The sequence below is a fragment of the Calypte anna genome, chromosome 18 (assembly GCF_003957555.1).
Source record: "Calypte anna isolate BGI_N300 chromosome 18, bCalAnn1_v1.p, whole genome shotgun sequence".
Lineage (NCBI taxonomy): Eukaryota > Metazoa > Chordata > Aves > Apodiformes > Trochilidae > Calypte > Calypte anna.
Window position 1 is genome coordinate 1069325 of NC_044263.1, and position 27967 is coordinate 1097291.

The following is a 27967-nucleotide window of genomic DNA, read 5'->3' on the forward strand; positions in this document are numbered from 1 at the left end:
TCGTTTTTGGGTGCTTTTATTCAACGTTACTCGCAGACCCCGCGCCAGGGTCAGGCCGGTCCCAGGCACCGCACACACCGCCACCACCCCAGACACCCACGAACCCAGGGGAAAAGCAAACTGCAGCCCAGGGACCCCGTGGCAGGGCTGCTCCGGTAAGGCTGGTGGGACAAAGCCTTTGGCAGAGCCCGGCCAGGTGCTGGCACCGTGCTCCAGGGGCTTAACTAAGGCTGGAATCGATGTTCCAGGGATTTAACTGAGGTTGGACCCCGCAGCGCCGGGGCAGGGGGGCTCCAGGATGGGGCAGAGCCCTGGTGGCACTGCAAGCACCGGCCTGGCATGGGGCAGCCCCCAGCTGGGGTCTAAAGGGGACAGTGAGCAGCAAGAGCACAGCCGGACCCCCAGCCCCAGGCAGGACGTGGTCAGGAGGGCGGTGGGCACGGGGGAAGGTCTGACCCCCCCTCTCTCCCCAGCACACACAGCCGGGTGCTGGAGCAGCTCTGCCACACAGGAGGCAGTGAGCATGGCTGGGTGCCAAGCTGAGAGCTGGCACATGCCCACCCCTCACCGGTGCCAAGGGGGGGCCCGTTCTACCCCGGGAGTGCTGCCAGCACGCAGGGCCCAGCCTGGCAGAGGAGCTGCCGCCCGGTCCCAGCTGCCTGCACCCCAGGCTGGGAGAGAAAGGTGAGCAAAGCTGTGGGCAGGGAGGTGCTACAGCCTCCCCATCACTTCCACAGGGCCGAGAGGCTGCTTTGGGCAAGGAGAGGAGGGTCCTGGCTGCCCACAGCCCCCCTGAGCGCTGCCGTGCTCACCCCGGGGGTGGCAGGGGGACAGCCCAGCCCCACTGAGGTTAAGCCTTTGTTTCCTGGGCCGGGGGCCACTATCAGGATAAAGCCAGGGTGCCCGGCTCCTGGTGCAACTACAGGGATGCCCCAAAAGGAAGCAAGGAGGAACTGGGGAGGGCTGGAGCCCCCCCTGCCCGGCTCCACAGCCCGGGGTGGGGGCCCACTGGCGGGAAGCTGAAGGGAGGAGGGGGAAGGGACAAGCACCACTCCTGCTGCTCGAGGGTTTGCTCTGTATTGGAGTCAGTCGGCAGGGCTAGGTCCGGGGCAGGCTGCACATCTCGCAGTGGTCTGTGCCTGGCTGGTTCATGAAGGTGCAGTGCTGGCAGGCCCACATGGCTGCCGACACGGCGTGCGTCGAGCCGCCCATGGCACCGTACTCCTGGAGTCCTGAGATCTGGACACCGACTGTGCCTGAGAGAAAAAGAGCCTGCTCAGAGCCAGGGTTCCCACCCTGCAGCCTCCCAGCCTAACTCCACTCTCGGTGCAGCCGGGACTGCTCAGGGCCAAGGAAAAGCTTTTCTCCCACCCCAATCTCCAGAAGCCTCTGGGGTGGCCTGAGAGCAGCACTCTGTGGCCACCCAAAGGACCAGGGAGAAACCCCCCTGCAAAGGAACCCCCTCTCTTACTGCAGAGCTGCTCGATGGTGGCCCACTGCTCTGATTTTTTCCAGGTCTGTGCAAGCTCCTCATTCTTGGTCCTCACAGCTTCCAGCAACAAGCTGATGCTGTCCTGGAAGCCAGAAGAGAAAAATCAGTGCTGGGCACTCAGGGTGCCCAGAGAATTGTCTCCCCGTCCTCCTCCACCACCCACAGCAAGACAGAGCCATGAGTCCCTGCCACTGCCCCTCTGATTTCCCCCAGGGAGCTTCCCAGGCAGGGAGTAAGATGCAGTTTATCCCTTTTGCTCCCCCAGATCCCTCCCTCTGTGCAGAGAAAGTTATCCCCTACCAGGCTGTGCTGTGCTGGTGCTGCAGGCTCAGCTCGGATCCTAGGGGTGCAAACCCACCATGCTGGAGCACACCAGTGTCCAGCCCTAGCCCCATAGGCAGCCCCAGCCTGATCTCCAGCTGCCCAGGGTCAGCCCAGCTGCCCTGCACATTCCTCCACACCCTGGAAGCCTCTGGCAAACACACAGCCCCTTCCCGGGCAGGTCCAGCAGTGCAGATGTGACCCAGCAGCTGCCAAGACCCCACCAGTGCCCGGCCAAGAGCAGCAGAGCTGCACGGCCAGGAAAGGGTTGGCCTTGCTGAGATCTGGGGGCTCTGATCCTGTTATCATTACGACAGGAATTTCTGATTCTCAGATACTCTGCAAAACGTTTCCAGCTCTCGGAGCAGCAGCCAAGTTGGCTGCCTCTGACCACCACCCCCTCGCTGCTCTGAGCGTGCCTTGGGAGCTCTTGGTCCAGCTGGGGGCTTGGGTTTCACTTTTTAAACCTTCAACCAACAGCTCAGCCTGGAAGGAGAGGTTTTGGGCCAGCTGCACAGCCCACCCTGCTGAGGGACTGTCACCTCCAGCCCCTCATGGTGGCACTGACACGACCCTGCTCTCCCCAGCACGTACCCGAAGGGGCATGACCTCGTTTGTGACCAGGAAGAGGAGCAGATGGAAATCAGAAATGATGTCTAGGAAAACAGAGGAAGTATTTTGGGACAGGTATGTGGCCAAGCTGTGGAAATCCTGCAGAGAAGGGAGAGTAATAAAAGTCATTTTCCCCTAAGTGATAACTTTGTTTTCCCGTTCAGACCCACCAACAGACCCTGTAACATTTCTGTCTCCTTTGGGCATGTGGAGACCCTCCCAAAACCAGACCCCTGGCCAGCTGACCACGCCGTGGCCAACAACTTCCAGAGAAAAGGATCTTTGGACCCACACCAGCTCCAAACACCTGCACACCCTCAGGACACACAGACCCTGGGGGTGCTGAGCTGAGGCCAGTTGGCCCAGCTCAAAGACCAGTTCTGAAGGGGAAGAGGGAGATGGGGACAGCTCAGTTTAAAGAAAAAGCAATCTAGGATGAGAAGCTCTCCAAGATGGAGCAACAGCCCCCCATCCCACTCCTGGCTGGAGTCCCCCAAGTTCTGGTGCTGTCTGGAGGCACCTGGAGCTGATGGAGACACGAAGCTGTGGAACCACTCACTCCTTACCTGAGTTTCTCCCAACACGTCACGGTTCTCGATGGGGAATGGATTTTGAGAAATAGAAAAGGTGTAGACTGGATCCTTGGGGAAAGTCGTAGTAATCTAAAAATCCAGGAAAGGCTGATCAGAGGGCTGACAGCAGGGGAAGTGAGTGGGGAAGGGGAAGGAAGGCTCCAATAGCCCAGGTCAGAGCTCAGCCAGGAGAGGGAGGGGATTCCAGTGGGGGCTGATGGCTAGTGACAGTGACATTCCCATCAGCACAGCCCTCAGCTCCTGGCAATTGCTTCTATGCTGGAGGGAGATGTGCTGAGCTTGGGCCTGACAGGAGCACAGCATCCCTCTCCTGGCCACAGGGTACCCAGGGAACTGCTCAGCTGCCAAGAAACCACCTTGTGTCCTTCTGGGTGCACCAGTGCTGCCTTCTCCCTGCACCCAGAGCCAGAGGGATGGGACTGGGGTGACACAACACTGCACTCACGCTATGGGGCTCAGAAGGCCGTGCCTGGGCCAGCTACTGGCATTTACACCAGTCCCAATTCATCTCTGGTGCCAGGGTCTGACTGCTGGGCCCTGTTTGCAAGGCCCTTTGTAAGGAGAGATGCAGAAATACCTGCCAGTATTGATGGGAATAATGCATTTGTTTTAAAAAAAAAAAAAAAGGACAAACCAAGATGCTTCAGAAACACAGCTTTCCAGGCTGCTCCTAAACGCCTGTTCCATCAATCTGTTTTCCTCTTCATCACACCCCAGGTAGCCCAGAAGCAGATGCCTGCACTCCCTGAGTAACAAACACGCTGCCGACTGGCACGGGGCATCCAGGGGCCCTGCACAATGGGCCCCTTGTTCCAGACATGACATTGCTCTGTCACACATCCCAGTGCCAGCCCCTCTATCTGATAAGTGACACGCACAGCAGATAGTGAGGGGGGAGGAGGGACAAGCCAGGGGAAGCCTCCTGGCTGCCAGCTTCCCCGTGCCTGCGGGACACGGCCTGTGCCAGGGGCAGCTGGACCAGACCAGTTGCTCCGGGTGGATTTAATGGTTGTTGGCAGCACCTCTAACTCCAGCAATATCATCTGTCATCCAAATTATTTGCTCTCCTGCCTTCCACACTGTAATAAGTTTCCTGCCAAAGGGCAGAGCCGTGCCCCGGTGCCTGGCAGTGCTCACTGACGGGCAGGCAGCAGCCCTGCTCCAGCCAAGCTGCGCGGGAGCCTCAGCTCCCTCCCCCTAGAAAAGGCATTTCTGTACAACCTGGGCTGCTGAGTCACTAAAAGAAGGGTTCTTAACTGCTGCTAAGAGACAGGCGACTGGAACTCGCTAATTAGCTCCCCAGGAGGTACTGCCTGGCTCTGGTATCCCTGGGGCTGGAGCTGGGACAGACACCAGGCAGCACCTTCCCGGGACCCACGCGTGTTCCCTGGCACAGAACAGGACAGAAACGTCCTGACAGCTGAGGGGAAAGGAGAAAGGAAGAAAAACTGTCGGATGAATCACCCCCGGTGTGAATTTTAGAGGAGGGCTGAGAACTTGACCCTGCCCTGCCCACCTCCCTCTGCCCACAGCCAGGTGCCAGGAGTTACTCACATCTATGATCAGGTACTCGACCGGGAGTGGGCGAGCCAGCTGCGTGATCTCATTCCCAAACTTGTCTATGTCCTGAAAGAAGGAGAGTCTGGTTATTCCTCAGTGTGAAGCCTAAGAGATCCTGCCCTGGAGACACCCCTGTGGGAGCCCAGGGATTCCTGGTGCTGGCAGATCTCTAAGGGTGTGGAAAAGAAGCTGCTGGGTGCTGCAGTGCTGCCCGATTCCCTACAGCTCCTTAGGGCTGGAGATCTCTGTAATTCCATACTCCAGGCCCTCGTGATGTTGTGTGGCCACAAACCACCTCAGTCACCACCACCAGCACCACCAGAGAGGAGCCTGGTATCATCTGAGAGGTGTAAATGCCATTTAAGGAGCAGTGACTGCCTGCAAAGGGAGGGACACGCCGTATCTGGTTCCTCTGCCAAGGCAAACCTGACTTTCTGCAAAACCCAGTCTCTCATCCAACTCCTCCTTGGGAATTGGGAATCCAGGCCCTTTCTCATACCCTGACCTGAAGAGACGGCGTATCACAACGCATAAACTTGTTTTGCTTTGCCAGACGAATTGAACATAAAGTTTAATTATGGAGAAAAACGGCCAGCATATGTTCATTAATCATGAAATGACAATTAGACGTGATTTATGTCAAACACGCCGAGTTCAAACACAGCTTCAGAAATAAATTCATGAGAACTGACACTTTTCATTAAAGATTCTGTAAGAGGGGGTTGTATTTTCTACCTAAATCATCACTTAACATGTTATAAATCATTCATGGAGCCCCACATAAATCATCCACCCATAATTTCCAGTCAGGGACCTTGCACTCAGGTTTACATTCACCAAGCTCTCAGCACCCCCAGTGGCTGGACCTGGACCCAGACCCAGACCTGGAGCCACAGAACCACAGAACCACAGAACCACCACCCCGACCCCTCGGTGGCTTTTTGGGGAGAACCTCAGCCAGAGGCCATGACCCCTGTGGGGTGCTGAGCAGCATTCCTCGGGCTGCCAGCCTGCTTTTCCTGAGCTGTGGTTTCTCCAGAGCACACCACTCCCCCTCTGTCAGTGTTTCTGGGCCACGCTGGTGTTTACCCAGCACAAGTATGTGGTGCAGCAGCCAGCGCCCCGCTCTCACGCCCTGATGGACATCGCCCCAGCAGGCTCCAGCACGCTGCTCCCCTCCAGGCAACAGCCCCCCCATTCCCCCAGCCCCCTCCCCAAGCATCCTCTGTCCCTAAGAACTGTTCTTTTTTTTAAAAAAAAAAAGAAAATAAAAATCCATAATCTACCTTCCAGTCTTTGAAGCTCCTTTTAAAAGCAATCCCGATAAGGATCTGCTCTCCTTGAACATGACAGGTTGTTGGCCCTGTGGTTATTTCAGCAACAAGCCTGGTGGCTCGTGGCCTCAGATCTCTCTGGCTCTGACAGGAGCGGGAGGAGACGCGGAGCCTTTTCGGGGAGATCACAGGACACCCAAGCTAACCTGCTCCTAGATCTCAGTGATACAGCAAGAGGCAGGAATCAAATCCAATCAGACTGAATCAGCTTCCCAAACATAATCCTGCCCCTGCAAGAAGGAACCTGCAACAACTCACACGTAATTAGCCCATCTGGAATTCATTTTCAAATCTAATTAAGTTCTAATATGCAGAAACATTTTTCCAGCACCTGTTCGCTTTAATCCCCGCCTCTGGGGATTTCCATGTTAAATGCCTTTTTTTTCTTTAATGTCAGGCTTCAAGACACACACTAGACTGTTACTACCCAACTGGAACCCCCTGAGCCAAGGCCACATCCAGACGCTGCCCCTCCCTAGAGAGCAAAGCCCCCCACTCCAGTGCCAGCACTCTTCTCCAACCCCCACACACCATTTTATTAGGCAATTATATTTTAAAGGCCTTAACAACCGTCAAGCTGGGAGAAAGACATCTTCATCCCCAGCTCAGCAGTGGTTGGGGCCTCTTGGCACGTTATTGCTGCAGCCCCAGACTCCCCCCGAGCCACCAACACCCCCGTGCTGCAGCAACAGCTCCATGGGGAGGCCAGGAAGGGGTTAAGGGAGGCACAAGTATTTGGCTGCTGGACAAAAATCAAGCAGCAAGGCCTGGAGGATTTGGACAATGAATCATCACAAAGACAGGAGCAAACTGGAGCTTGCATCAGGTGCTGTGCTCTGAGTCTGGAGGCAGGAACAGCACACGGGGGGAGGTCAGGGGGGGAAAGGGATGTGTGAGCACCCGTGGCATCCCCCGGGGCTCACCCTGGAGCTGAGCAGCTGTCTGTCCTTTCTGTCTCTTCATAAAGTTCACCCTTGGCTGTTCCCTCTGCTGCTTTCCAAGAGCTGCACCGGGCAGCCCTGCCCCTGGCTCGGAGCGAGCAGCAGACCCACAGGAACACAGTGACTCTTCCAAGAGCAAGCCATAGGTCAGTGAGAGTTGAAACCCTGCTCAGGAGACTCCTGGTGAGCTGATCCCTCCTCCTCCTCCCCGCAGCAGCTGGGACATTCAAGGCTAAGGTGGCTTTTCCAGTCCAACGTGGCCCGTTGGCAGGAGGCCAGCCAGGGGAAGGCTTCCCTGTTAGCAAAAGCTCCCGGCAGAAGCCTTCCCACAGCCTGGTGGTTGTGTTTTCCCCAGGACAAGGATTTTTGGAGGGAATGGGTGGAAACAGTGCAGCTCAGAAGTCCCACTGGCTCCGGGCAGTCCTGGGACCACAGGTCAGAGAAGCCAAGGCTGAGGCAGAGCTGCTGCTGCTGCAGGGTCCCGGGTGAGTTTCTTAACAAGGGCAAAGGATTCTTTCACAACAGCTGTGCCACCACCAAGGGCTTTCATCTTGCACCCTCCCCAAAAAGACTCAGGGGTGAATATAAAGGCAGCTGTGAAATGCAATTCACTGCGAGGATGACACCTCCACGTTTGCACTAAGCTGACACAAATACCTGTGATAAGAGACAAAGCCAGACAGGCCCCAAATCCAATTATTTTGTGTTTCTGAGGGTCTGTAAAACACAGCAATCTCTCCTCCTGTCCAGTGGGAGGTCCAGATGTTTGTGAAGCCAAGGGTGGAGCAGAGCATGGAGGTCTTTAGGGAGTAGTCAGGCAATGGTAAAGTGACTGTAGGGAGCTGGAAGTGGGGGGAGAGGGTGCAGGGGGACAGCAGGATCGGGGTGCAGGCAGCCCCATGGGAGAGATGAGAGATCACCTTTGGCCAGGCCACTGAGCACCAGCTGTGAGTAACTCCAGCTCTGAACAATAAACCCACAGGCTGGGTGAAATCAAAAGCAATAGGATGAGATTCTAGAACCAGATGGACGAAGGAGGAGGCGGCTGAAGGGTAGAGAAGACAAGAAAGGTCACGAGGATTCAGCTGGGTTCTTCCCCACCCAGTAGAGAACCAGGGTGAAGGGGCCACTGCAGGACTGTGGTTGTTACTTGCAGAGAGCTGTTCCCCTGACCTGTGTGTCTGACAAGAGCAACTCCTTCATCCATTTCCTTGCACTGAGCACGCCAAGAACCGTGTGTGGGTTGTGCAGCCTTGGGACCGGAACCAGCACAGCGCCGGGACGCTTCACAGAGAGCCCAGGAGGCCAAGGGCTTGGGGGCTGGGGGTTGTTTTCTCTCTTCTGGCTAATCTTACCTGGAAAGGCAACTCAGAGCAAAGTAACTTGTAGTCATGGTCCCCAAAGCCCTCGGCTGTCACGCCAGAGCAGAGCTCCAACCTTCAGGAGCCAGGAGAGGGCTGCTGCCAAATCCATGGGGGTGGCTGCTCCAAGCCACAGGGCTAGTGGCCAACGTAAAGAGAATGGTAAAGAAATTCTGAAATCACAAGGCCCAGGAAAAACATCTTGTCTCCCCAGGCTGCTGCCATGGAGTAACAGTGTGTAACAGTGTGAGGGGCATCCAACAAGAGGGCTGAGGTGCAGCTCCTGGGCTGCAGCTCCTGGGAGGTGTCAGGAGCAGCCCGGGGTGAACCCTCTGCCTGCCCCTGCTGCACCAGACAGCAGAGTCCCATCGGTTCTGCCCCGCAGCTGGATGCAGAGTTGTTCTATAAATACCTCCTGCACTGCACAAACGTTGGCCTTCTGGTTCTCATCCAATTAGAATAAATTTGTATGGCTCCCTTTCATCCTCGAGGGCTTTTCAAATGTGCACTTGCATGTTCCACAGACCCAGACACACGGACACTTCCCTCTCTGCTGGCTTCTCATTCCGAGAAAAAATGCAACAACCACTGAAAAATGCCCCAAACTACCAAGGGGGACAGCACAGTGGGGAACCCCTATGACAAGGACTGGGCAGGACACTGCCCAGCTCCTGCAGCTGGGGCAGAGAAAGGGGGAGCAGGAACCTCTGATGTCCTCGGCCACGAGGCCCCGCTCCTCGCCCCACTTTTAACCAAGGTTTTGAAACCATTGTTGTCACCATCCCAGTAACTATGAGGTAGTGTCTCTGACCTCAAGCCTCGCACATTTAATGAGACCCCAAAGAGTTTTGAAGCCAGGGGTGACTAAGCTTTCCATTGATTTAAGAACGCTCCAAAAAGAATTAAGAGATCCTATGGCCAAACACGTTTAAGGATGAAGGACAATCCCACCCGCCAGAGCAGTCCTCGAGCACATCGTGAAAAAGGCAATTAGAAGTTATAAAACATATGAAATAAGCTGCAGCCCGACCCAATGAATCAGGGGCTGATGGAAATTTCCACAGAAAGGCTGGAAGCCACCAGTTCCCATTTTGTTTATCTCCCTGCTTCAGATTACGGATGGGAGTGAAGATCTTATGGGAACACCCACTGCCTTTCCTGCTCCTCCAGACACCCAGGGTGGCCCCACATGTGGGACACAGACCAAGGGGACCTCCTGCAAGGCTGCACCCCGGCTGTGGCACAGCACGGGCTCCTCGGGACCACGGCACGCCAGGAGATGAGCTCATCTCCACAGGCAGGGCCAAGCCTTGCACAACTGAGCTCTATCAGAACCAATCCTGGCTTATCAGCTCCTCAGAGCTCCAGCTGTGTACGAAGGGAAAAGGCAGGGATCCCAGGCACGGATTCCCTCTACACCTTTCCTCTGGAGCCCTGAATTTAGCCAAGAAGTGTTCTTCATCTTTGGGCAGCCTCACCAAGGGGGGGAATGAGAGTGTCATTGGGCTGGGACAGCATCTCCCAGCTCAGGGCACACAGGAGTGTGTTACCAGCTCCGTTTTGGGGGCTGGTGCACAGATGTCTCGTTCCCACTGTCCCAAAATTAAGGCAGCTCTGCTTATCCCAAACGTTTAATGAACAGCTTTAATACGGGCACTGCAGGCTGGGTGGGCAGTGAAAAGCAGACACAAGAATGAGATAACTCATTTGGGTGATGGATGGCTAATTAGTTGGCAAGCGGCACCATTAATTAATTCCCCTGTCCTTGCTGACAGGGCACCAAGCACACAGGTGTGAGAAGCAGGGCCATCAACCTCTGCACAGAGCCTCTCCCCAAGTTTCAAACTGGGCCCTGCAGATCTGGGGAGGTTTGAAGGTCTCCAGAACCAACTGTCAGGGGAATAACGACAGTAAATTCATCACTAATGAACTGCTGAGAAGGACAGCAGGCAGAGCTCATGCACCCCCAGGTCCTGCCCCTGCTCTGAACACCTTCACACCTTCCTTTCCTTGCAAAAAAGCATTTGCAGGGCTGTCTCTGCTCTTGCTGCATGAGCTACACTGCCTTTTGTCACATCTGCTGCCTGGTTGGTGCCTGTAAGCGTGTCACAGCCCAGCCAATCCCTGGCACTGTGTGGGGAACCTGCTGCTTCCACTGTTTGTGCTAGCAGACATCATATGGCTGCTGAGTGGAGGAATCTGAACTCAGCCAGAGATCAAAATCAACAGAAGAGCACGGAAAATGCTGCCAACGAGCAGGGGAGAGGAGGTGAATCTGAAGCACTTGCTACAGGCTCCCAGAGCATCCCTGCAGGGCTGGGTAGCCAGTGGCTACTGCTGCAGGGGGAAGCCTCGCGGCACAGAGCCGACGCTTCACAGACACGTGGTGAACTACTGAAAATAGTTCAGCCCTCAAAGACATCCTCTTCTGAGCTGGCCAGGCTGCCTTCCAGCCGTTCCTGCAGCTCCCCCCACCCCCAGGCAGGCAGCCCTTACCTTGTAGAAGACATCAGGCACATACTGTTCACTGCTGGACTCCTTGGCGTAGCCCAGCTCCGGCGCGTCCCGGCAGGGCAGCAGGCACTCATCCCGCACCAGGGCCATGCACTGGTTTGACACCTGGTAGCCCTCAAAGTGGACCTGGTTGTCGGGACCACCTGGAAGAGAAGAGGCTGGTGAAAAAACCCCCGTGGGAGTGATTTTCCCAGCGTGATGCCGAGAGGCACGACTCAGAGTGATGTTAGAAACAAGGGACTTGCTAACAGCAAAGGATCAACTCGTGGGAAGTGCCTGTTAGCAGGCACACTCCCCATGTCCCTATTACCACACGTTTTCACAGCCAGCCTGACAGGACAGACCCCTGGAGTGACAGTTCCTTTGCCAGGAGCAGAGAAGGAGGCAAAGCCACCCTTACAGAAAGCTCCTGATAGCATCAGCCCCCGCCACCCCCAGGGATCTTCCCTCTCTCAAAACAAAAAGCAGGCACACAGCTCCCCAGAGCCTGTTTCATTTCCAAGGATTCAGAGTTGGTCACATCCTAACGAGAGGCATAAGAGGGGAAAAAAAAGTAGTGTTTTCTCAGCCTGTAATGGATGGTTTGGTGGAAATCTGACATGGAAAGTGGAAATTAAGACCCTGGCTCAGTGATAGATCACATGCTTGGCACTTTAATTTGGATAATGTAAGCAACATCAGGTCATGTGTCATTAGGATACAACTGGAAAGAGAAGATACAGACAGATGGTAGGAAAACGTTACTATTTCCAAGCCCAGGAATTCAGGAGGGGATAGGAATTAATCCATGTAGGGGATTTAAAGGCAAAGTTGATGCAAACTATCCAAATATATTTATATGGCACAAAAGGAAGGAATCAAGTGTTTAAATAGAAACCTGATGGGCTAATTTAACAGAAGAGAATGAAATTATCTGGAACAGTAAAGAGGAAATATTCGTTTTCTACCCTTTGATCTCCAGCCTCAATCACTCACTGCTCCAGAACAAACACTCCTAGAAAGTAAACACAGACCAAGACATGGGGAAGGGCTGAACAAAGCTGGCCATCGTGTTCTCAGCAAAACACCTTGTTTAAAAAAAAAAAAGAAAAGAAAAAAAAAGAAAAGAAAAGAAGAAAAAAGGCAGAAATACATTAAACAGTGAGCAATATACACATCTATCTTTAACGAAAGATGTTTAGCAGCCTGGAATGCAGAGGCAGCTGTCTGCTTGCATGGGTCTGGTAACCAAATGAGAGCATTTTCACTGCAAAAGGCTCCAGGAATGCTTACAAAACTCGAGCTCAGCAGAGACAACACAATCCCACACTTGCAGTTTTCACACTGGGTGCTGTTTGGAAGTCGTGGGCTATTTCCATTGTGTTAAACAGACCCAGAACCCAGCAGAACTGCTCCAGGGAAATTTTAAATGAAGACACGTGTCACCCCGTGGAGAACAGCAGCTTGAACTCCTAATGCCACAACTCTCCCAGCACATGCCAAGCAGCACAGCCCATCCCGGGGGGCCTCCAGAGACTTGCTGTGAAAATGGTTAAAAACAGAGGTGACAAAGCATTTTGCTGGCTTCTCTGCTTTGTGGGCAAAGAAAAACAACCAAAAAAACACCCCAAAACCAAACAAAACAATGTTTCCACACATGGGAGAGCACAGCATCCTACGTAAGGGTTCCCCTGACAGCAACACAAGGGAGATAAAGGTCCCTCCTTTATGCTGAACCAGCCAGAGTAACTCTGAGGCTGTGGACTTGCTGTGGTTCTGCACTGCTGCTTTCAGGAAACAGAATTTGGAGCTTCAAGATTTCAAAACAGAAAAAAAAATCAAGCAAGAGTTATTCCCCTGGCTGTGGGCAAAAAATGCTTTGTGGGTTTGAGAAGGTGGAAGCTCCAGGTCTGAGCCTCAATGAAATCCCCTGCAAGGGGATGGGGTAAATAACTACAGAGGAGAAAGAATGAGAAAGGATTCTACTTGCTAGAGCAAGGCAAGCCCCTTGTTTGGCAGGACAGATGGGGAGCAGAACATCTGACTCTGGCAGAGCTGCATATTAGTCTTTTATTAACAAGAGATAATTCATGTGTACCCAGGAGAGCCAGGGCAAGCTGAGGCCAGTTTATACCTGTAGCCACAACTGTGACAAACTTGGATCCAAAATGACCATCTGGAGAAAGGCGACAGATGTTGGGCTGCTGGTTCTGAAAGTTCCCAGCTGTGATGCACTCTTCTGCACTTAGATAATACGTGTCCTGAGGGAAGAGCAGCAATGTCAACAGAAAGGACAAGGCGACGTAGCCCGGACCCATTCCCTGGTCTGCAGCCAAAGCAAACTCCCAGCACCCTGGTGAAACATGCTTTCGTAGAAAGCTGCTGCTGAGGCTGGGAAAAGAATGTGACATGTCAGCTCTCCAGCCCCGGGCCTGGCTCTTGGCAGGACTGTCCCACTTCTGGTTCCACCCAACTTCACACACCTTTGTTTTTTTTTTAAAAACAGAGTTTCAGTTTCCAAATAGGGACATTGCTGACTTCAGACTGACAGGAAGCTGAGAAGGTCAAAGTTTGAGGACTTGGGCCATGTCTAACTCAAAGCCCAGCCCACAGGAACATCCTCTGAGTCACTTTTGCTCATTCACTTTGCACCTCACACCACCCCACTCCCTCCCCTCTGCTAAATTTCCTTAAACCACAGCAGTGTTTCCTGCAGGCAGAGCAGTGCAGGCTGCAGGCAGCTCTGCATGCTATCCAAACCAGACCCCAGCACTGCTCTTCCAGCTCCTTTTCCTTCAGAGGCTTCTGAAAAACCCCATTTCACAAGAATTCCATTCCCAGTGTCACCTCCAGCCCTGCACTGCCCTGGCTCAGTGCTCTGCTGGCACAGGCAGCATTTGGGTGGTTACACAAACCTGGAATTAGCTGCACACCTGAACCTCACCTTGTTTCTGCTGTACCGGACAGTCCCTTTCCGTGTGTCTTCAGAGACCAGATCAGTAAATATCCAGCCAACCTAGGAGGAAGTATTATGGAGAAAGCTGCTTTAAGCAAAAAAAAAACCAACAACAACCAAAACCCCACAAAGCAACAAAAACCTAAACTAGAAGAGAGCTTATACATTTTCTCCTAGCAGGACAAGATGTTCTTGGCTCCTCGCACAGCCCTGCTGAACGCTGCCTGAAGGAAACGGCTCTCCCAGCTGTGCTGGGCTCATTTGAATCCCATTTCCAGGAGCAGCTTGCCAGCTGGCCAGCCAGGGGCACCTGCAGCTTTATGTTTCACTATGGAATATCTTTTTCATGGAAAGATCTGGAGGCTGCAAGAGGCCTCTCAGCCACTGCCTCCTCCCACCCACAGCAAAAAGCATTTCCTATGGAGCATTCAGAGCAGAGCAGATGACAAAGCAGCTCACATGATCTCATTTTGAAGCTCACAGTCACTAGTTAAGATAAAGCTCATGTGTTCCCACTGGAGTATGATTCATTCCAAATCAGAGCCTGCTCCCATCCAAAAAAACCACATTCCTGCTCTCTGCCTGGTGTGCACACCGAGCTGGATGTGTACACACACACACACACCCTGTGCCACACGTGCTGGATGCACTCCCACAGCCTTCACCCTTCAGAGCAGCAACTGCTGACTCAGATTCCCAGCAGAGCCCGGGCAGGCAAAACTCTGCAGCCAGCATTAAGTGATGTGTGTTAGGTTGTATTGATTAAAAAATACGTGGTGTGAGAAGCAGAGGAAAAGCAGGGAAATAAATAACACACACAGAAGCTTTGCCTCAGACACGGAGAAAAGGGTGAAGATCTTATCTGCAGAGAACAAAAGACCTCACCACAGATGTTTACAGTCTACTGTGCTGAGCCTCTTCTGATTTGTGTTTTCTTTAGCAAGTCAAATCTTGTTTGTGTACATCTCATTCCTGGCATTCACACGATACCAAGAGATATCCCCAAACCAGAAAATAATCCCCACAGGTCTGAGAGATGTCAGCAGACCAGTGGATCCCAGCCCTCCTGTGCAGGCACGAGGGGAAGGGAGGACTCAGCTGGGGGTCCTGCACCTCTAAACCCACCTACAGATCACCCTGCTGCAGCCTGCCTGAGCAGCACCAGGGGACAGGAGCTCACAGGAGAGGATGAAACAAAAATAAAATCATTAAAAAAAAATCCCACAACAAAACCAAACAAGCAGGAGCCTCTGCTCCTTGACGTGGAGCACCAATTCTGTCAAAAGGAAGAACAAACTTGGAAGGCAGCTCCAGCTACATCTGTGCCAAATTAGCACTCACCAGGGAGATGCTCCTATCTGAGGAGAAATAAAGGGTAAATCGTGTTTCTGCTTCTTTGCTACTCCCTTTGATGTCATTCATGACAGAGGACTGCTGACTCCAGCAGCACAGCCCTGCTAGATGCCTGTGCTCAGAAAACACTCTCATTTTGTTTTTTACACCTAAAAGCACAAGAGCTCCTGATACTTCAGCAAGATTTATGTATGCCCAAACTGCCCATGACTTTCTCCACAGCTGTACAGAGACATCCTAACCTTTCTCAGTCCCAGCTTTGCAGCAATCTCATCCACCACCTCAGCTTTTGGATCTTCCAGGATCTCCAGGCTGTTCTGTGTACCAATCTGCAGCAAAGAAAAAAAAAACAAACCCAACTCACTAGTGATACAGAAGAGGGAAAACCATGGGATGGACACTCAGTGAGGCTGGGGATGGCAGCAGAGGTCTGGGTTTCCCCTCCAGCATTACCACAGAGCAGTTTCACCCCAGAGACCTCTTCCTCCTCCCAGTCCCCTCCTGCTGGAGCTCACCAGCAAAGCTTGCAAATGACGTTGGGGTTTATGAATGGAAGACTCTGGGTTTACAAAGAGGCCACTGCCATTTCCCAGCACTTCACAACATACAAGGGATGATCTGATTTTTCCAAAGCCCTGGGTTCAACCTGCCAGCTTTGTTACCGCCCTTTTGTTTGTTTGAATCTTTTGAGCATCGGAGAGGCAGAAATCCAGAGAAGAAGCCAAGAGCCCACACCCAGGCCTTCCCCCCACGCTCCGGAAAGCACAGCTCCATCTGGGTGCATTTCAGAGCTGAGCTTCCTCGTGTGGGGAGATGCCGTGTCAAGAAGCACAGCAGAGACTGCCTGCCAGGAGAGCAAAAGCTTCCTGGCTTTAACCACACACAAGTGAAAGCATATGAACTTCAGGAGCAGGGGCTTAACAGTGATACTGAAACAACAGCGGGCACTGCTCTGCTCAAAGAAAGGGGAGAACTTCTGAAAGCTTTGCAACTCTCCTCTCATGCAGACACACACACATACACACTCCCAAAGGTCCATTTGTCCTTTTCCCTCTGACATACCTGTTGTGTTTCACTCTAGCAACCCCGCAGAAACCATCAGGAGGGAGGAAACACATGACCCACCACGGGACATTTGTATACATCGTGTCTGCACTTAGAAAAGTGACTTTGATCAGCTGTGCAGAAGCCAGGGGGCAAACTCAGCTTCAAGCCGAGCCTCGTGTTGTGGGCAGTGGCCTTTCTGTCTCCATTTTCAGCTCTCTGAAACCCAATTCAGCCCCTGGGAGGCCGAGCTGGGCGTGCGGCGCTGCGCGGTGCCGTGCCCCATCTAGCGGGGGGACTCCCAGCTGCTCCTAGGCTCAAACCTCAGCCTCGGCCTCTCCAGCAAGGCTGCACACTTCATTCTCATCTAATTAAGCTGCTTAAGTATTCTCAGACACCTGATAAAAAAACTGAAGCAAGGGCTGCAACTTTTTTTTTTTTCCTTGGTACAGCATTTGCTTTCCATACCATAACCTTGGAAACAGGAAAAGAGCTTTAAAAGTCACCCTAGCTTTAACTCACTTGAACAGAGTAACATCCAAGTGTAAAATGAACACCTTCAGTGGCAATAACCAACAGTGACACTAAGGACACAAAGCACAACCCTTTTTCCAGGGAACTGCTTTCCTCACGGAGGAGGAAACACCGCGTGAGGTTCCCCACTTAAAAGAAGAGTTTCCGCCTTCCCCCACCATCCCTGCGAGCTGACACAGGGGTGGCAGCACCCAGCTGTTACCTGTGGGGGTTCATAGATGGCAGCCACCTCAGCCCGGATGCCCAGGGGGATGTCTTTGTGCTCTGTGTACCGCCCGTACAGGTACCCAAAGTGCTGGTTCCCCGTCTTCCGCCAGAAGTCGAGGAAGCGATCTGCAATTGTGTGGTTCTCAAACATGATGTTGTCAACATGCCTGTATTTCTGTTTGACAAAGTTCAAGTGTCAGCCCATCCTCCGCTCACTCCGGTGACTCTGCCCATCGCCAGTTCCTTCCCCAGAGACTCCCCAGCTGCCTGGGACACACACCACCCCCTGCCAGGCGGATGCAGGGATGGGGAAAGCCGGCTGGCTCCTTCCCTCCCCCTTCTTGCTGCCTTCATTCCCCTGCCCAGCAAGCAGAACTCAACCACGGGGAAGTGCTGAGCACTCCCAGCACCCCATTAGCTTGGCCCTTGCCCCAAGAGCCTTTGGAACTGACAAAAAGGTGGTGAAATTTCAGAGAAAACAAAAAGAGGATCTTCTGGATCTCCCGAATAAAAAGAGCGGAGGTTGGCTGCTAGCAGTGCCACCTCAGGTGTCCTCCAGTGTCCTCCACGTTAAGAGGAAACTGCTGAACCAGACACAACTTGGAGCCTTTTGCTCCTGAGGACCTGAACACCCATTGCCCTGACAGCTGCCAGTGTGCAAAGGCTCTGTGCTCCAGGCTGGCTGTTTTTGAAGTCATCTCTCCAGAAACATCAGTCCAGTCCCTTCTCGTTGGAGCACCAGGGCTCCTGTGAGCTGGGCCTCACCTGCCTGTTGAGAGTGATGGCACTTGGCTGGCACTTGGTGCAGATGCCTTCTGGCCAAGGGGGGTGCCCTTCACAGCCTGATTTGATCTTGCAGCTGATGTTTTCCAGGGCAACAAACTTCCCCCTGCAAGCAGGAAAACAGAAGGGTGCTGTGAGCACTGTAAATGCTTCTCAAAATAAAAAAAAGAGCAAGTAGCTAGAAATACAGAGGAAGCAGAGCTGAGGAGAAATGGTGGCACCACTGCTCTGCATCTTCAGAGGATCTCAAAGGAAAGTCCCACAGGGGAGGATGCTCTGCTCCTGTGGCCCCCAGGCAACCTCTGCTGCCCACTTAGCCAGGGAAGTCAGGAGGCTGACATGTGCTCCCCAGCCCAGCTCCTGAGCAGACATTAGAGCAAGAGCAGAGACAGAAAACACAGAGGATCCTGCTTACATAATTTATGCAGCACGTGGGAAGTGATAGATTATCCTGCTAGGGCAAATTAGAGCTCTTTTCATGTGCAGAAGGCTTCCTGCAAAGGGAAGTTCTCTCCAAATCAAAAGTACTGCAGCCTTGAGCTGCATCTCACAAAAGACATTACAAAAATCCCAACGGGCATTTAGGAACAAGAGGGAGAAGGTTACACCTCTGCACAACTGCATTTCAGAGCACAGTGGGCTCCCCAACACCACCCAAGGGCACAAAGACATAAATCCTTCTGTCCCTGCTCCCTCTGCTCAGTGCTGTGTCCCCAAGGCATCCCCCATCCCACCACAGGGCAGCACAAGTGATTTTCCAGATGGGGGGGTGAACAACAGCACCACAACGAGAAAGGTTTTCACTGAGAGCACAAGCAGTGTGGGACAGAGTGGAATCAGGCCCTAAGCAATGTCAGGCTCCTCTTTCTGCCCTGTTCATGTCTGAAGGGAATTAAAACTGTTGGTAAACAGGAACTCCCCAGGTGCACCACAGTCCCAGTGCCTCCCCAGGAGGTCTGAGATCCAGGCTTGGATCTTGGTGTCATTAGGGAATCTCCTCCCTTCCATTTGGACTTTTCCCTTTTTATATTTTTTTTTTTCCTTCTTTTATTTTTCTCAATGTGCTGCTTTCTCCTAGGAGTGCCATCCACTAGTTTTATCTTATATAATTGTCTGTATTTTAAAGAACAGAAGCTCCAACCAGATTCCCTGAAAGACAAGAGATGTTCTTACTTGTCTGCCCCTCCGGTCAGCTTCCTGATGTAGGCATGGAAGGACATGTGCTTCACGGGAGGTTCCAGATGGTTTAAATAATCCTCATCAAAAGGCTGCCAAAAAACCACCACACACAAAGGAGAGGCTGGTCAGACACCTGTCTGATCATCTCAGTGCACAAATGGATGTTCTAGAGCCAGCCCCAGTCGCTCTCAAGGTGGAAGCAATCAGGAAAATTTCCGCTCATTTGGGAGGCAGTTGCCAGTGTGACAGAACAGCAGGGCCCTCCAGCAGCCCCGCTTCATTATCACCTCCTACTCCTATCACAGACTGGCTCCACAAATCAGAAGGAGCCTCGAAGGCAAAGTGCTTTTTCCTTTCAATATCAAAGGACAAACAAAAAGCCCAGCTGCTCAAACAAGGCCAAAGAGCTTCCCGGGCAGGGGGGGGGGAACAACCATCCCGGCTGGCAGGGACTGGAGGGAGCTCTGCCTCGGGCCATAAATCACAGAGCCCAGCAGGCACCAGAGCTGCCTTCAGCCTGAATAATAGGTGGTTAAACTGGGAAGTGCTGGGATCCAGGAGAGGGGATGAGTCAAGGAGATCCAGGGAAGAGGGAGGAAAGTTGGGAGTTCGTCTGGAGCGCTTTCTGTTCAAGTCATCACTGGAGAAATGAAAGGCTCTGGTGACCCTGGGTGTGAGCTGGCAGCTCTGACAGGGCACAGCAGGACTCAGACTCAGAGCTGCCACTCCTGCAGTGCTCTGAGGGACAGCGTTCTGACTGGGAGGAGGCAAACCCAAGAGGTGTGACTTACTGGAGCACCTTCTCTTACCTCCAGTGGTACACAGTGCACACATTTACCCAGGGGGCCGTGGCGACACCTGCACGAAGAGGAAGAGAAGTTGTGTTGGGTCTGATTGAGAAAGGGAGAAGTCAGACTGTAAAACTTGCTCTAGACTGACATCTGTGGAAGGTCCACACAACCACAAGGCTCTGAGTGGCTCCACACCCACCAGGGAACCTTACAGAGATAATTTCACATCGGGAGACAGCAGCAGCTTTGGGTTTGATCAGGCAGGTCCCAGGTCAAGATGAACCCTCCCCTAAATAATCCTCAGCCCTGTGGCTGGCAAGCAGCCCCACTCCCCAGGCAGCCACGTGAACCCACGTCAGGTCACGGCTTCTCAAGTTTTACAGCCCCACACTGGGGTTGTGTTTCAATTCAAAGGATTTTAAACCTACGTCAGAGGGCTGGTTCCAACAGAAAGACAAGGAAAACATTCACCCTTTATCAGGCACCAGAGGATGGTCTGGGGCAAGCAGGGGGGCACGTGTTTATCAGGCAGATAAAAAACCTGCTGGGTGAAGTTACAAAAGAGAGGGGGAAACATCTCTTTGTGAGGAGACTGCTTGGATAAAAGCAACAACAACAAAAAAATCCCCCAAGCATCTTCCCCAGATCAAGGTCAGGGTGAGTTTTCAAAGGCAGGCCCCGAGTGAGAGGCAAGGCTGTGCTGGCTCTTGTGGAGGCAAAATGGAAGGGATCCAGTTGCAGCATTGCTTTTAAGGGAGCTTTGTGGCAGATAATGCACAGAAAGGAGCACTAAAGGCTGCTAATGCAGCCAGCCCCTCGTGTGCTGATCGATCTGCACTCACAAACACAGGAACAAGCCCAGACACACTCTTTTTTTCCCTCATAAATACCCACTGCTGGGCCCTGGCTCCCTGCTAAGCACAATACCTTCATTTATTGTCATGAAAAATGCAGTTGAGTTAAAGACAATGTTTCTGCCGTGGAGCAGTGGGGTTTGCCTTGTTTGTTTCAATAATCTGACACTTCCCTCATTTATCATCAGCCTGAAAAGGTCAGATAGGATTTTTCCACCTAAAGGCTATGTCCCCCCAAACTTCCTGGCTGCTGCAGCACTACAGATAACCCAGATGGCAGAGAACCCACCTGGAGAGCTGCTCTGTTTCAGGAAGAATTCCTGCTTGCCTTTAACATTTTCACTCAGGGCCTTTCAGAAGTGACTTTGCAGCCCCAGAACAACAACCAAGCCAGACAGCAGGCCAGGAGCCAACTGGGACATCATTAACAAGGAGCAATAAAACCCCAAGCAGACAGAGAGGGGAGATTTTCACAGCGTTGGTGCAGATTTAGGGTGGTGTTAATTCTCCATTGTGTTGTTACTCCCAGCCTGCTTTGTGTCCCTAAGCTGCCTGCAGGGGTTGGCAGGGCTGGGCTTGGTTGGGTTTCTGGGAGCAAAGTGGGCTCCTGGGTTTCACAGGAGGGTCAGAAAGGCACCTGATGGAAAGGAAGCCAAAAGCCAAGTGGGCAGAGAGCCAAGTTCCACTTCCACCTCTCTGCTGTTGGACACTTCCACTCATTCCCTTCCCTTCCCTCTTTTTCCTTCATGAGGAGTGGCTGGGTCTGAAGATACAGGAGTGTTTGGGACACCCTGAGGTGCCTTCTGATACCAGTGAGGCTGCATCACAGACTCCTTTAGGCTGGAAAAAGACCAATAATGATAATTGAGTCCAACTGCAGACTCTGCCCAAGCTGGGGGAGGCCACACAGGAGCCAGGAATGGTGCTGGAGCTCTGCTCCCTGCTCCCTGCTCCAACAGGGAAGCCACTTGGGATTTAGAAACCAAACCTGACCTTGGTGCCAGCTGGGTGACTTTCCCTGTCCATAGAGATGGACAGATGAGACCTGGCCCTGCCAGCCCAGGACACAAACACTGGGGAGCTCCATCCTGAGGCCACATGGAAGAGAAGCTCCTCAGGCCCTGGCTGGGGAAGCTACATGTGGAGTAGAACCCAGGGTTCCTACACAGCTGCCAGGACAGAACTCACAGGATTCATTCTAACCTAGAGAGCTGCAAATGTTTTAGGAGCACAAAACACACAAGTCCCACAGCAAGGGGCCAGCCTGACCAGAACAATAGATGCTCTGAATGAGTCCTTCCTGGCCAAGACCCTGGGATCTGGGTCTCAGCTTCCTTCCTCAGCTCACCAGAGCTCCATTTAACCTCCCAGGACAATGGCCAGGGCTGTTTTCCCTCGTGAACACTGCAGAGGGGCAGAGCAGCAGCTCAGAGGGCAGTTCCCACAGCACACATCCTGCCTGCTGCCTTCAGGATGCCCTCACAACCCCTGGTGAGGCCCAGCAGAACCACAGTCAGCCCCTACTCACAGCTGCTGGTCTCTGTTTCTGTAAATCTTCCCATCCTGTTTGATCAGATATTGATCAATCTCATCCTCCACCACCTGGGGGGCCCCCAGAGGCCGCAAGCCTTGGGAGACAGAGGTGTCCATGGTCTCTGAGGAGGAGCCAGCTGGGCTGGAGGGGTAGAGGAACAGCATATCCCCATGCCTGTGGGTGAGGAAACACAACACAGGGTTGCCAGCCTTGTTTTTGGGGAGCAAACCTCCCAAACCACCCAGGAATGTCTCATTTATCCCCAGCTGCCCCCAGAGCAGCAGAGGGGGCAGCCCTGAGCCCCTTCAGCAGCCACCTCTCTCTCTCTGCTGCTTTGCACAACAAATGCAAAATCTTTCAGTCCTGAGACCAGGCTGAGGGAAAGGGATGGAGGAACCCAAGGAGCCCCCCCAGCACTGCCTGTCAGGACTCACTTGATTTTCAGCAAGTTGAGGGATTTGTTTTGGGATGCTGTGATCTCTCCTGTCCGGTTTCTATTGGTGTAGACAGAAAAGCCATTATTCCTGAAACCAAACTCTTTTGCCACCTGAGAGAGAGAGAGAGAGAGAGAAGAAGGGCAGGGTTTGAGGTGCTTCACAGCAACCACCCCTCAGTCCCCAGGCAGGTTTCTTTCCCTCCCACCAGCTCAGGTTAAGGCCACTTCACTCTCAATCAACCAAACCCCTCCTCAGAGCAACAGAAATTCTCATATTTGGCCACTTGAAAACCAGAAATAATCAGTTTAGAAGTGGTGCCACCTCCAGATGACAAGTTTCTTCCTAAACTGTTAACAGCCTTTATTTTTATTAAGTTCACCTCCCTTGCAGCTGCTCTGGAGTCACCAAGGAAGAGATCTAAGCTAACTGTGAGGACAGGAGCAGCAATCTGATGCCTCTTTAATGACAGCTGTCCAGCCCAAGAGGAAATCCACCACATGGATTGATGTTCAGCAGTAAAACCCTCAGATCTTACAAGGCAAAACTTGCCATTTTTCTCTTTCAAGCAACCCCTGTGCCAGGAAAAAAACCAAAACCAAACACTCCTTGCACCCAGCTCAGCAAGAGGAGATCATTTCCCCCAGGCAGCTCCAGTGAGTGCTGGTGCTTTTGTTTCTTCCACAGGTAACATGAACCCTTGGAGCCCAGCAGCCTCTTGCTCAGGTTCCAGGGATTCTGAAAGCACTGGTGTGGGGTTTTCCCTTGGGTCAGACTGTTGGGAGAGTGCACCAGGTGTCTGTGACCTGAAATCCATCAGGATTTTTGCTTGCTCAGGTGGGGATTGCTGGGCCCAAGCTTCAGACAAAGCCAGTGGCTGACAAAGAGCAGAAGGAAGGGGGGAAAATGAGTCCTGCTGCCTCCCAGAGCAGCCCCCAGGCACTGGGACACAAAGTATTTCTCTTACCTAGCAAAGAAAACCTAATCTGAGGGTTCCAGGTTACAGCAGAGCTCCAGGGGGAAGGAAACAGAGCTCTGCTCACCCCTAAAAACCTAACTTTAAGCACTGCCCCAAGAGTGAGCTCCATCCAGCTCCAACCCTCAGCCTCTTCTGTGCATCCCAGGGTCGAAACCTCTCCCAGGAGACCCTGGGGAGCTTCCACATCACCTGAACATTTCTCCTTCACTCCTTCCTTGCTCTCTCCAAAGCCACACTGGGACCAGCAGCACACAAACCACATTCAAATGACACCCAAAGCACAACCCAGCAGCTGAGCTCCAGCCCAGGCCCTTGCAGGAGCCTTTGGCTACCAAAAGCTTTTCCCTGCTCTGCCTCCCAGCTGCTGTTTCTTTGGGAGAACCCTAAAATCCTGCTCTCCCCCAGGGAAGCTCCCAGCCTGAAGAGCAGCAGGGCAAGCTGCCTTCTTTCATGTTGTTATTTCCCCTCAGAAAAGCCCTTTTTGGCTACAGCTTTCCACAGGGCTCCTCCTCACCACCACCACCACACCTTCACCCACCCAGGTGAAGCCAGAGGGGCCCCACGGGAGCTCTGCTGTGTCCCCCAGAGCTCTGCCACAGCCCACGGGTGAGCAGGGCAGGCAGAGAGGTCCCAGGTACCTTCTTGAGGAACGTTGCCACCGTTTCCCTCTTGGTGGCCGTGATCCTCTTCACCCCTTCTGGTGACTGCACCCGGATGATCTGTGGGGGGGACACACACAGCCCTGGTCAGTGCTGGGGGGCAGAGTCCCCCCCGTGCTGGCAGCAGCAGGAGGTTTCACCCCCACTGATGCTCTTCACCCTCAGCCATTCCTCACCCCAGGTTTGCAGCTGGGGGGGGGGCAGGGAGGGAGCTGGCACCAAAAAGACAGAAAAAACCCAACCCAACCCAACCCAAACCCCAACACCACTTCGTGTGCCAAAGCTCTGACCTCAGACACTGAATTAAAACTTCCAGGAGGGTGAATCAGAGCTTCCACACCAGTGATTTACTCAGTGCCTGCACAACCCGTGCCAGGGGGCACCTCTGCCATCCCCAGCCCACCCCCCCGAGGTGCTGCTGCCTCCCACAGGGTGAGGGGAAGGGCCGGGGGGGCTCGGGCTCCTCCTGGGAAACACCAAACAGGAGCCGTGCTGCAGCCTGGAGCAGGGCTGGGGAAGAGAGGCGGCTGTGGGGGGAGCTGAGGGGGTGGCAGGGAGGTGACAAACACAAATGTTGGGGTTCTCGTGCTGCTGGGCACTGCAGAAGTGACTCGGGGGGCTCTGGGGAGCAGGGCCACCCAGGGCAGAGCCACGTGTGGGGTGGGAGCGTGTGGGAGGGGCACGGGAGGACACGGGAGGGACACGGAGGGACACGGGAGGACACAGAGGAACACGGGAGGACACGGGAGGACACGGGAGGACACGGAGGGACACGGAGGGACACGGGAGGGACACGGGAGGGACACGGGAGGGACACGGGAGGGACACGGGAGGGACATGGGATGGACACGGGAGGGACATGAGAGGGACACGGGAGAGGAAGGACACGGGAGGGACACGGGAGAACACGGGAGGGACACGGGAGGGACACGGGAGGGACACGGGAGGGACACGGGGACTTGTGGGAAAACAGAGGGACACGGGAGGCTGCTGCTGCTGCTGCTGCTGCTGCCGCCCTGGGGCTGCCTCCCAGGAGCCCATTTACCGCCTCCCAACCTTCCCCACGGGAACGGGCCCGGCCCGATAGGACCGGGAGAGCTTTACGGTACCGACAAGAACCTCCCCAGGGTCTCCTCGGCAGCCCGGCCGTGACGGGGGCACCTTCCCCAGACTCATCCCCGCCCGGGCACGAGAGGGACCCCGGGGCCACGCTCCCAAACCCCTCCCGCCCCGAGGGGACAACTTTTCTGGGGTGAAAACACGGGGAATCGGTCCAAGGCTCCGCTCCGGGGGGGGATCGGACAGCGGGTGCTGAGCTCCCAGCCGGCTCCCAGCGGGACCCCCCCCGTGCCCAGAGGCCCCGGTGCGGCCCCCCCGAGGGTGCTGAGCTGGGCCCGGCCCCGCCGCCCCACAGGAATCTGCTGCCTCATCGCCCCTCCCCCCGGCCCGACACCTCCCGGCCCCACTCACGATCGTCTCGGCCATGGCGCTGCCCGCCGGGCCCCGGGGTTCGTTTCACGGCCCAGTTACCAGCCCGGCCCAGCTGCGGTTCGGTTCGGTTCGCTCCGCTCGGCCTCTCCCGGCCCGGCCCGTTCCAGGCCCACCGCCTCCCGGGCCCGGCCCGCCGCTTGCGCCGCCGCCGTCCGGACCCCGCGTCCCGGCACTCGCGTTCCGCCGCTCCAAGGTTCCGAGGCGGGGCGGTGTCACCAGCAAAGCCGCCTCCCACGCTGCCTCGGTGTCACGGCATAGAGTCCCCCCCCGCCACCGACACACATGCACTTCCGTTCCGCCGGCAACACGCCCCCTCCCCACCCCCCCCGCACCGCTTGCCCCCCCGGTGCCCGGGAATGGGGGAGTCCCTGGGGGGGGGGTGGGAGGGGGCGGGGGGGGTCCCTTCCCTGCGCGGGGCTGTGCGGGAGGAGGGGTCCGCCAGGGCCTAGGTCCCCCTGAGCCCCCCCCCCATTGAACCCTCCTGGCTGATTCTGCTAATGGGGTGGGGGGCGTGGGGGGGCTGCAGTGGGGCTGGGCAGGATCGGGCCCACCTGGGGGGGCTGGGGAGGGGGGGGCTGGGAGCTGCAGCCTTATTTAAGCGTCAGGCACAGCCCCTCACATGATGGCAGCGTGACCAGCAGCAGGATGGCGCTGAGCCCAGCACAGCTCTGCCACGGGGAGACCACCCGCCTGCTGCCCCAGGTAACCCCGGGACCTCCCCTCGGCACCCCCGGCTTCTGCCAGGGTCCTGGCACCATGCAGCCCCTCACCCATCCCTGGGGGGTTTGATTCCGGGGGTCCCGGGCTCTGGGAGAGCCCCCAACTCCCCCCGTGATGGGCAGGGTGAGTGTGGGGGTCTCGCAGAGGAGGGGGGGCAATGGCTGCTGGGGCAACCTCAGGATGAGGGGGGCAATGCTGGGGGGGCTGCCCCACCGGCTGCCACCCCCAAATCTGTCCTTGCAGGCCCCCAGGCTGCTGGAGCTGCCCTACTCCAATGGTGGTGATGGTGATGATGATGATGATGATGGTGATGGTGGCTCCTGGGCTGGGGACGCCCTGGCCAAGCAGGACCCCAAGGAGTGGTGCTCCCACCCCCTTAAAATGGGGACCTTCAGCCAGTGCATCCGCTACCTCTCCTTCCTCTGGAACCTCGTCTTCCTCCTGATGGGAGTGCTGGTCCTGGCTACCGGGGTGTGGGGCTTGGTGGCCAAGGGCTGGCTGCGTGGGGACAGCGTGGTCCCGCTGGGCTCTGACCCCATGCTGCTCCTCTTGCTGCTGGGCATGGGCACCAGCACCCTCTCCATGGCGGGCTGCATGGGGGCCCTGCGCCCCAGCCCCTGCCTCCTCCGCTTCTTCCTGGGGGCCATGGGGGCCCTGGTGGGGCTGGAGGTGCTGGGGGGGCTGGTGCTGGTGCTGGTGTCCCGGCGGTGGCTGCGGGATGGCCTGAGGGACACCCTCCTGCTCTGCCTCCTGCGCTACCAGGAGGAGCCCGACCTCCGCTTCATGGTGGACGAGGTGCAGCGGGGGCTGAGCTGCTGCGGCCTCGGCTCCTACCGTGACTGGGAGATCAACCTGTGAGTCGGGGCACTGGGGACCAGGACGGGTTGGGTTGGAGGGACCTTAGAGCCCCCCCAGTGCCCCCTGTGCCATGGTCAGGGACACCTCACCCAGCCCAGGGTGCTCCAAGCCCCATCCAACCTTCAGCACTGCCAGGGATGGGGCAGCCACAGCTTCTGGGGGTCAGGGGCTTAGCAGCCTCATGGCAAAGAATTTCTCCCCACAAGCTAACCTAAAACTCCCCTCTTCAGTTTCAAACCATTCCCATCTTCCAGTCCTTCCAGGCCCTTGTTCCAAGTCCCTCCCCAGCTTTCCTGGATCCCTTCAGGCACTGGAAGGTGCTCCAAGGTCTCCCCATTGCAGCCTTCTCTTCTCCAGCCTCAACACCCCCAATTCCCACCCTGTCTCCAGAGCTGCTCCAGCATCTCCATGCCCACCCCTGGCCTTGCTCCCACATATCCCCTGGGATCATCCTGACCCTGACCTGACCCTTTTTCTGTCCCTCAGGTATTTCAACTGCAGCTCCCCGGGGGTGCAGGCGTGCGGTGTCCCGGCCTCCTGCTGCTTGGACCCGCTGCAGAACGGGACCATCACCAACTCCCAGTGTGGCTTCGGTGTCCTGAGGCTGGGGGACATGGCTGCCAGCACCGTCGTGCACCTGGGGGGCTGCATGGCCCCGATGGGGGGGTGGCTGCGTGCCCAGGGCGGTGCCATCGCCATCGCCGCGGCTGTCGTGGTGCTGCTGGAGGCCACGGGCACGCTGATGGCACTGAAGGTGTTGGGGGACATCACACCCGCCAGGGTGTGGGATTGAGTGTGTGCTGGCTGTCACCTGGGGACGGGGACACCTCGGCCAACGGGGACATCTGGGATCCAACCCCAAATAAACCTCACCTGAAGCCTGA

At 55.1% G+C, this 27967-nt stretch overlaps 2 protein-coding genes across 2 annotated transcripts; one reads left to right on the plus strand and one right to left on the minus strand.

Annotated features, from left to right (window-relative positions):
• On the minus strand, positions 1–25670 carry NPLOC4 (NPL4 homolog, ubiquitin recognition factor). Its single transcript, XM_030461983.1, has 17 exons — positions 25485–25670; positions 23994–24074; positions 22377–22489; positions 21937–22116; positions 19573–19621; positions 18758–18852; positions 17567–17690; positions 16797–16976; positions 15259–15345; positions 13652–13723; positions 12842–12968; positions 10711–10871; positions 4573–4644; positions 2992–3087; positions 2408–2524; positions 1472–1574; positions 1–1256 (listed from the first exon to the last, which is right to left on the minus strand). The coding sequence occupies exons 1-17, from the start codon at positions 25497–25499 to the stop codon at positions 1099–1101; spliced, it is 1830 nt and encodes a 609-aa protein (XP_030317843.1). The 5' UTR covers positions 25500–25670; the 3' UTR covers positions 1–1098.
• TSPAN10 (tetraspanin 10) lies at positions 25498–27876 on the plus strand. Its single transcript, XM_030462108.1, has 3 exons — positions 25498–25698; positions 26469–27079; positions 27570–27876. Exons 1-3 carry the CDS (start codon positions 25498–25500, stop codon positions 27874–27876), a joined length of 1119 nt encoding a protein of 372 aa, XP_030317968.1.
• Positions 27877–27967: the final 91 nt, after the last annotated feature.

Coding starts and splice junctions, on each gene's coding strand:
- TSPAN10 (XM_030462108.1), top strand. CDS start 25,498: ATGGCGCTGCCCGCCGGGCCCCGGGGTTCGTTTCACGGCCCAGTTACC. Junction 25,699..26,468: donor TCGCGTTCCGCCGCTCCAAG/GTTCCGAGGCGG, acceptor CTGTCCTTGCAG/GCCCCCAGGCTGCTGGAGCT. Junction 27,080..27,569: donor CGTGACTGGGAGATCAACCT/GTGAGTCGGGGC, acceptor TCTGTCCCTCAG/GTATTTCAACTGCAGCTCCC.
- NPLOC4 (XM_030461983.1), bottom strand. Junction 22,117..22,376: donor CTCAACTTGCTGAAAATCAA/GTGAGTCCTGAC, acceptor CCTCACCCACAG/GCATGGGGATATGCTGTTCC. Junction 16,977..17,566: donor CCATCACTCTCAACAGGCAG/GTGAGGCCCAGC, acceptor TTTGTCAAACAG/AAATACAGGCATGTTGACAA.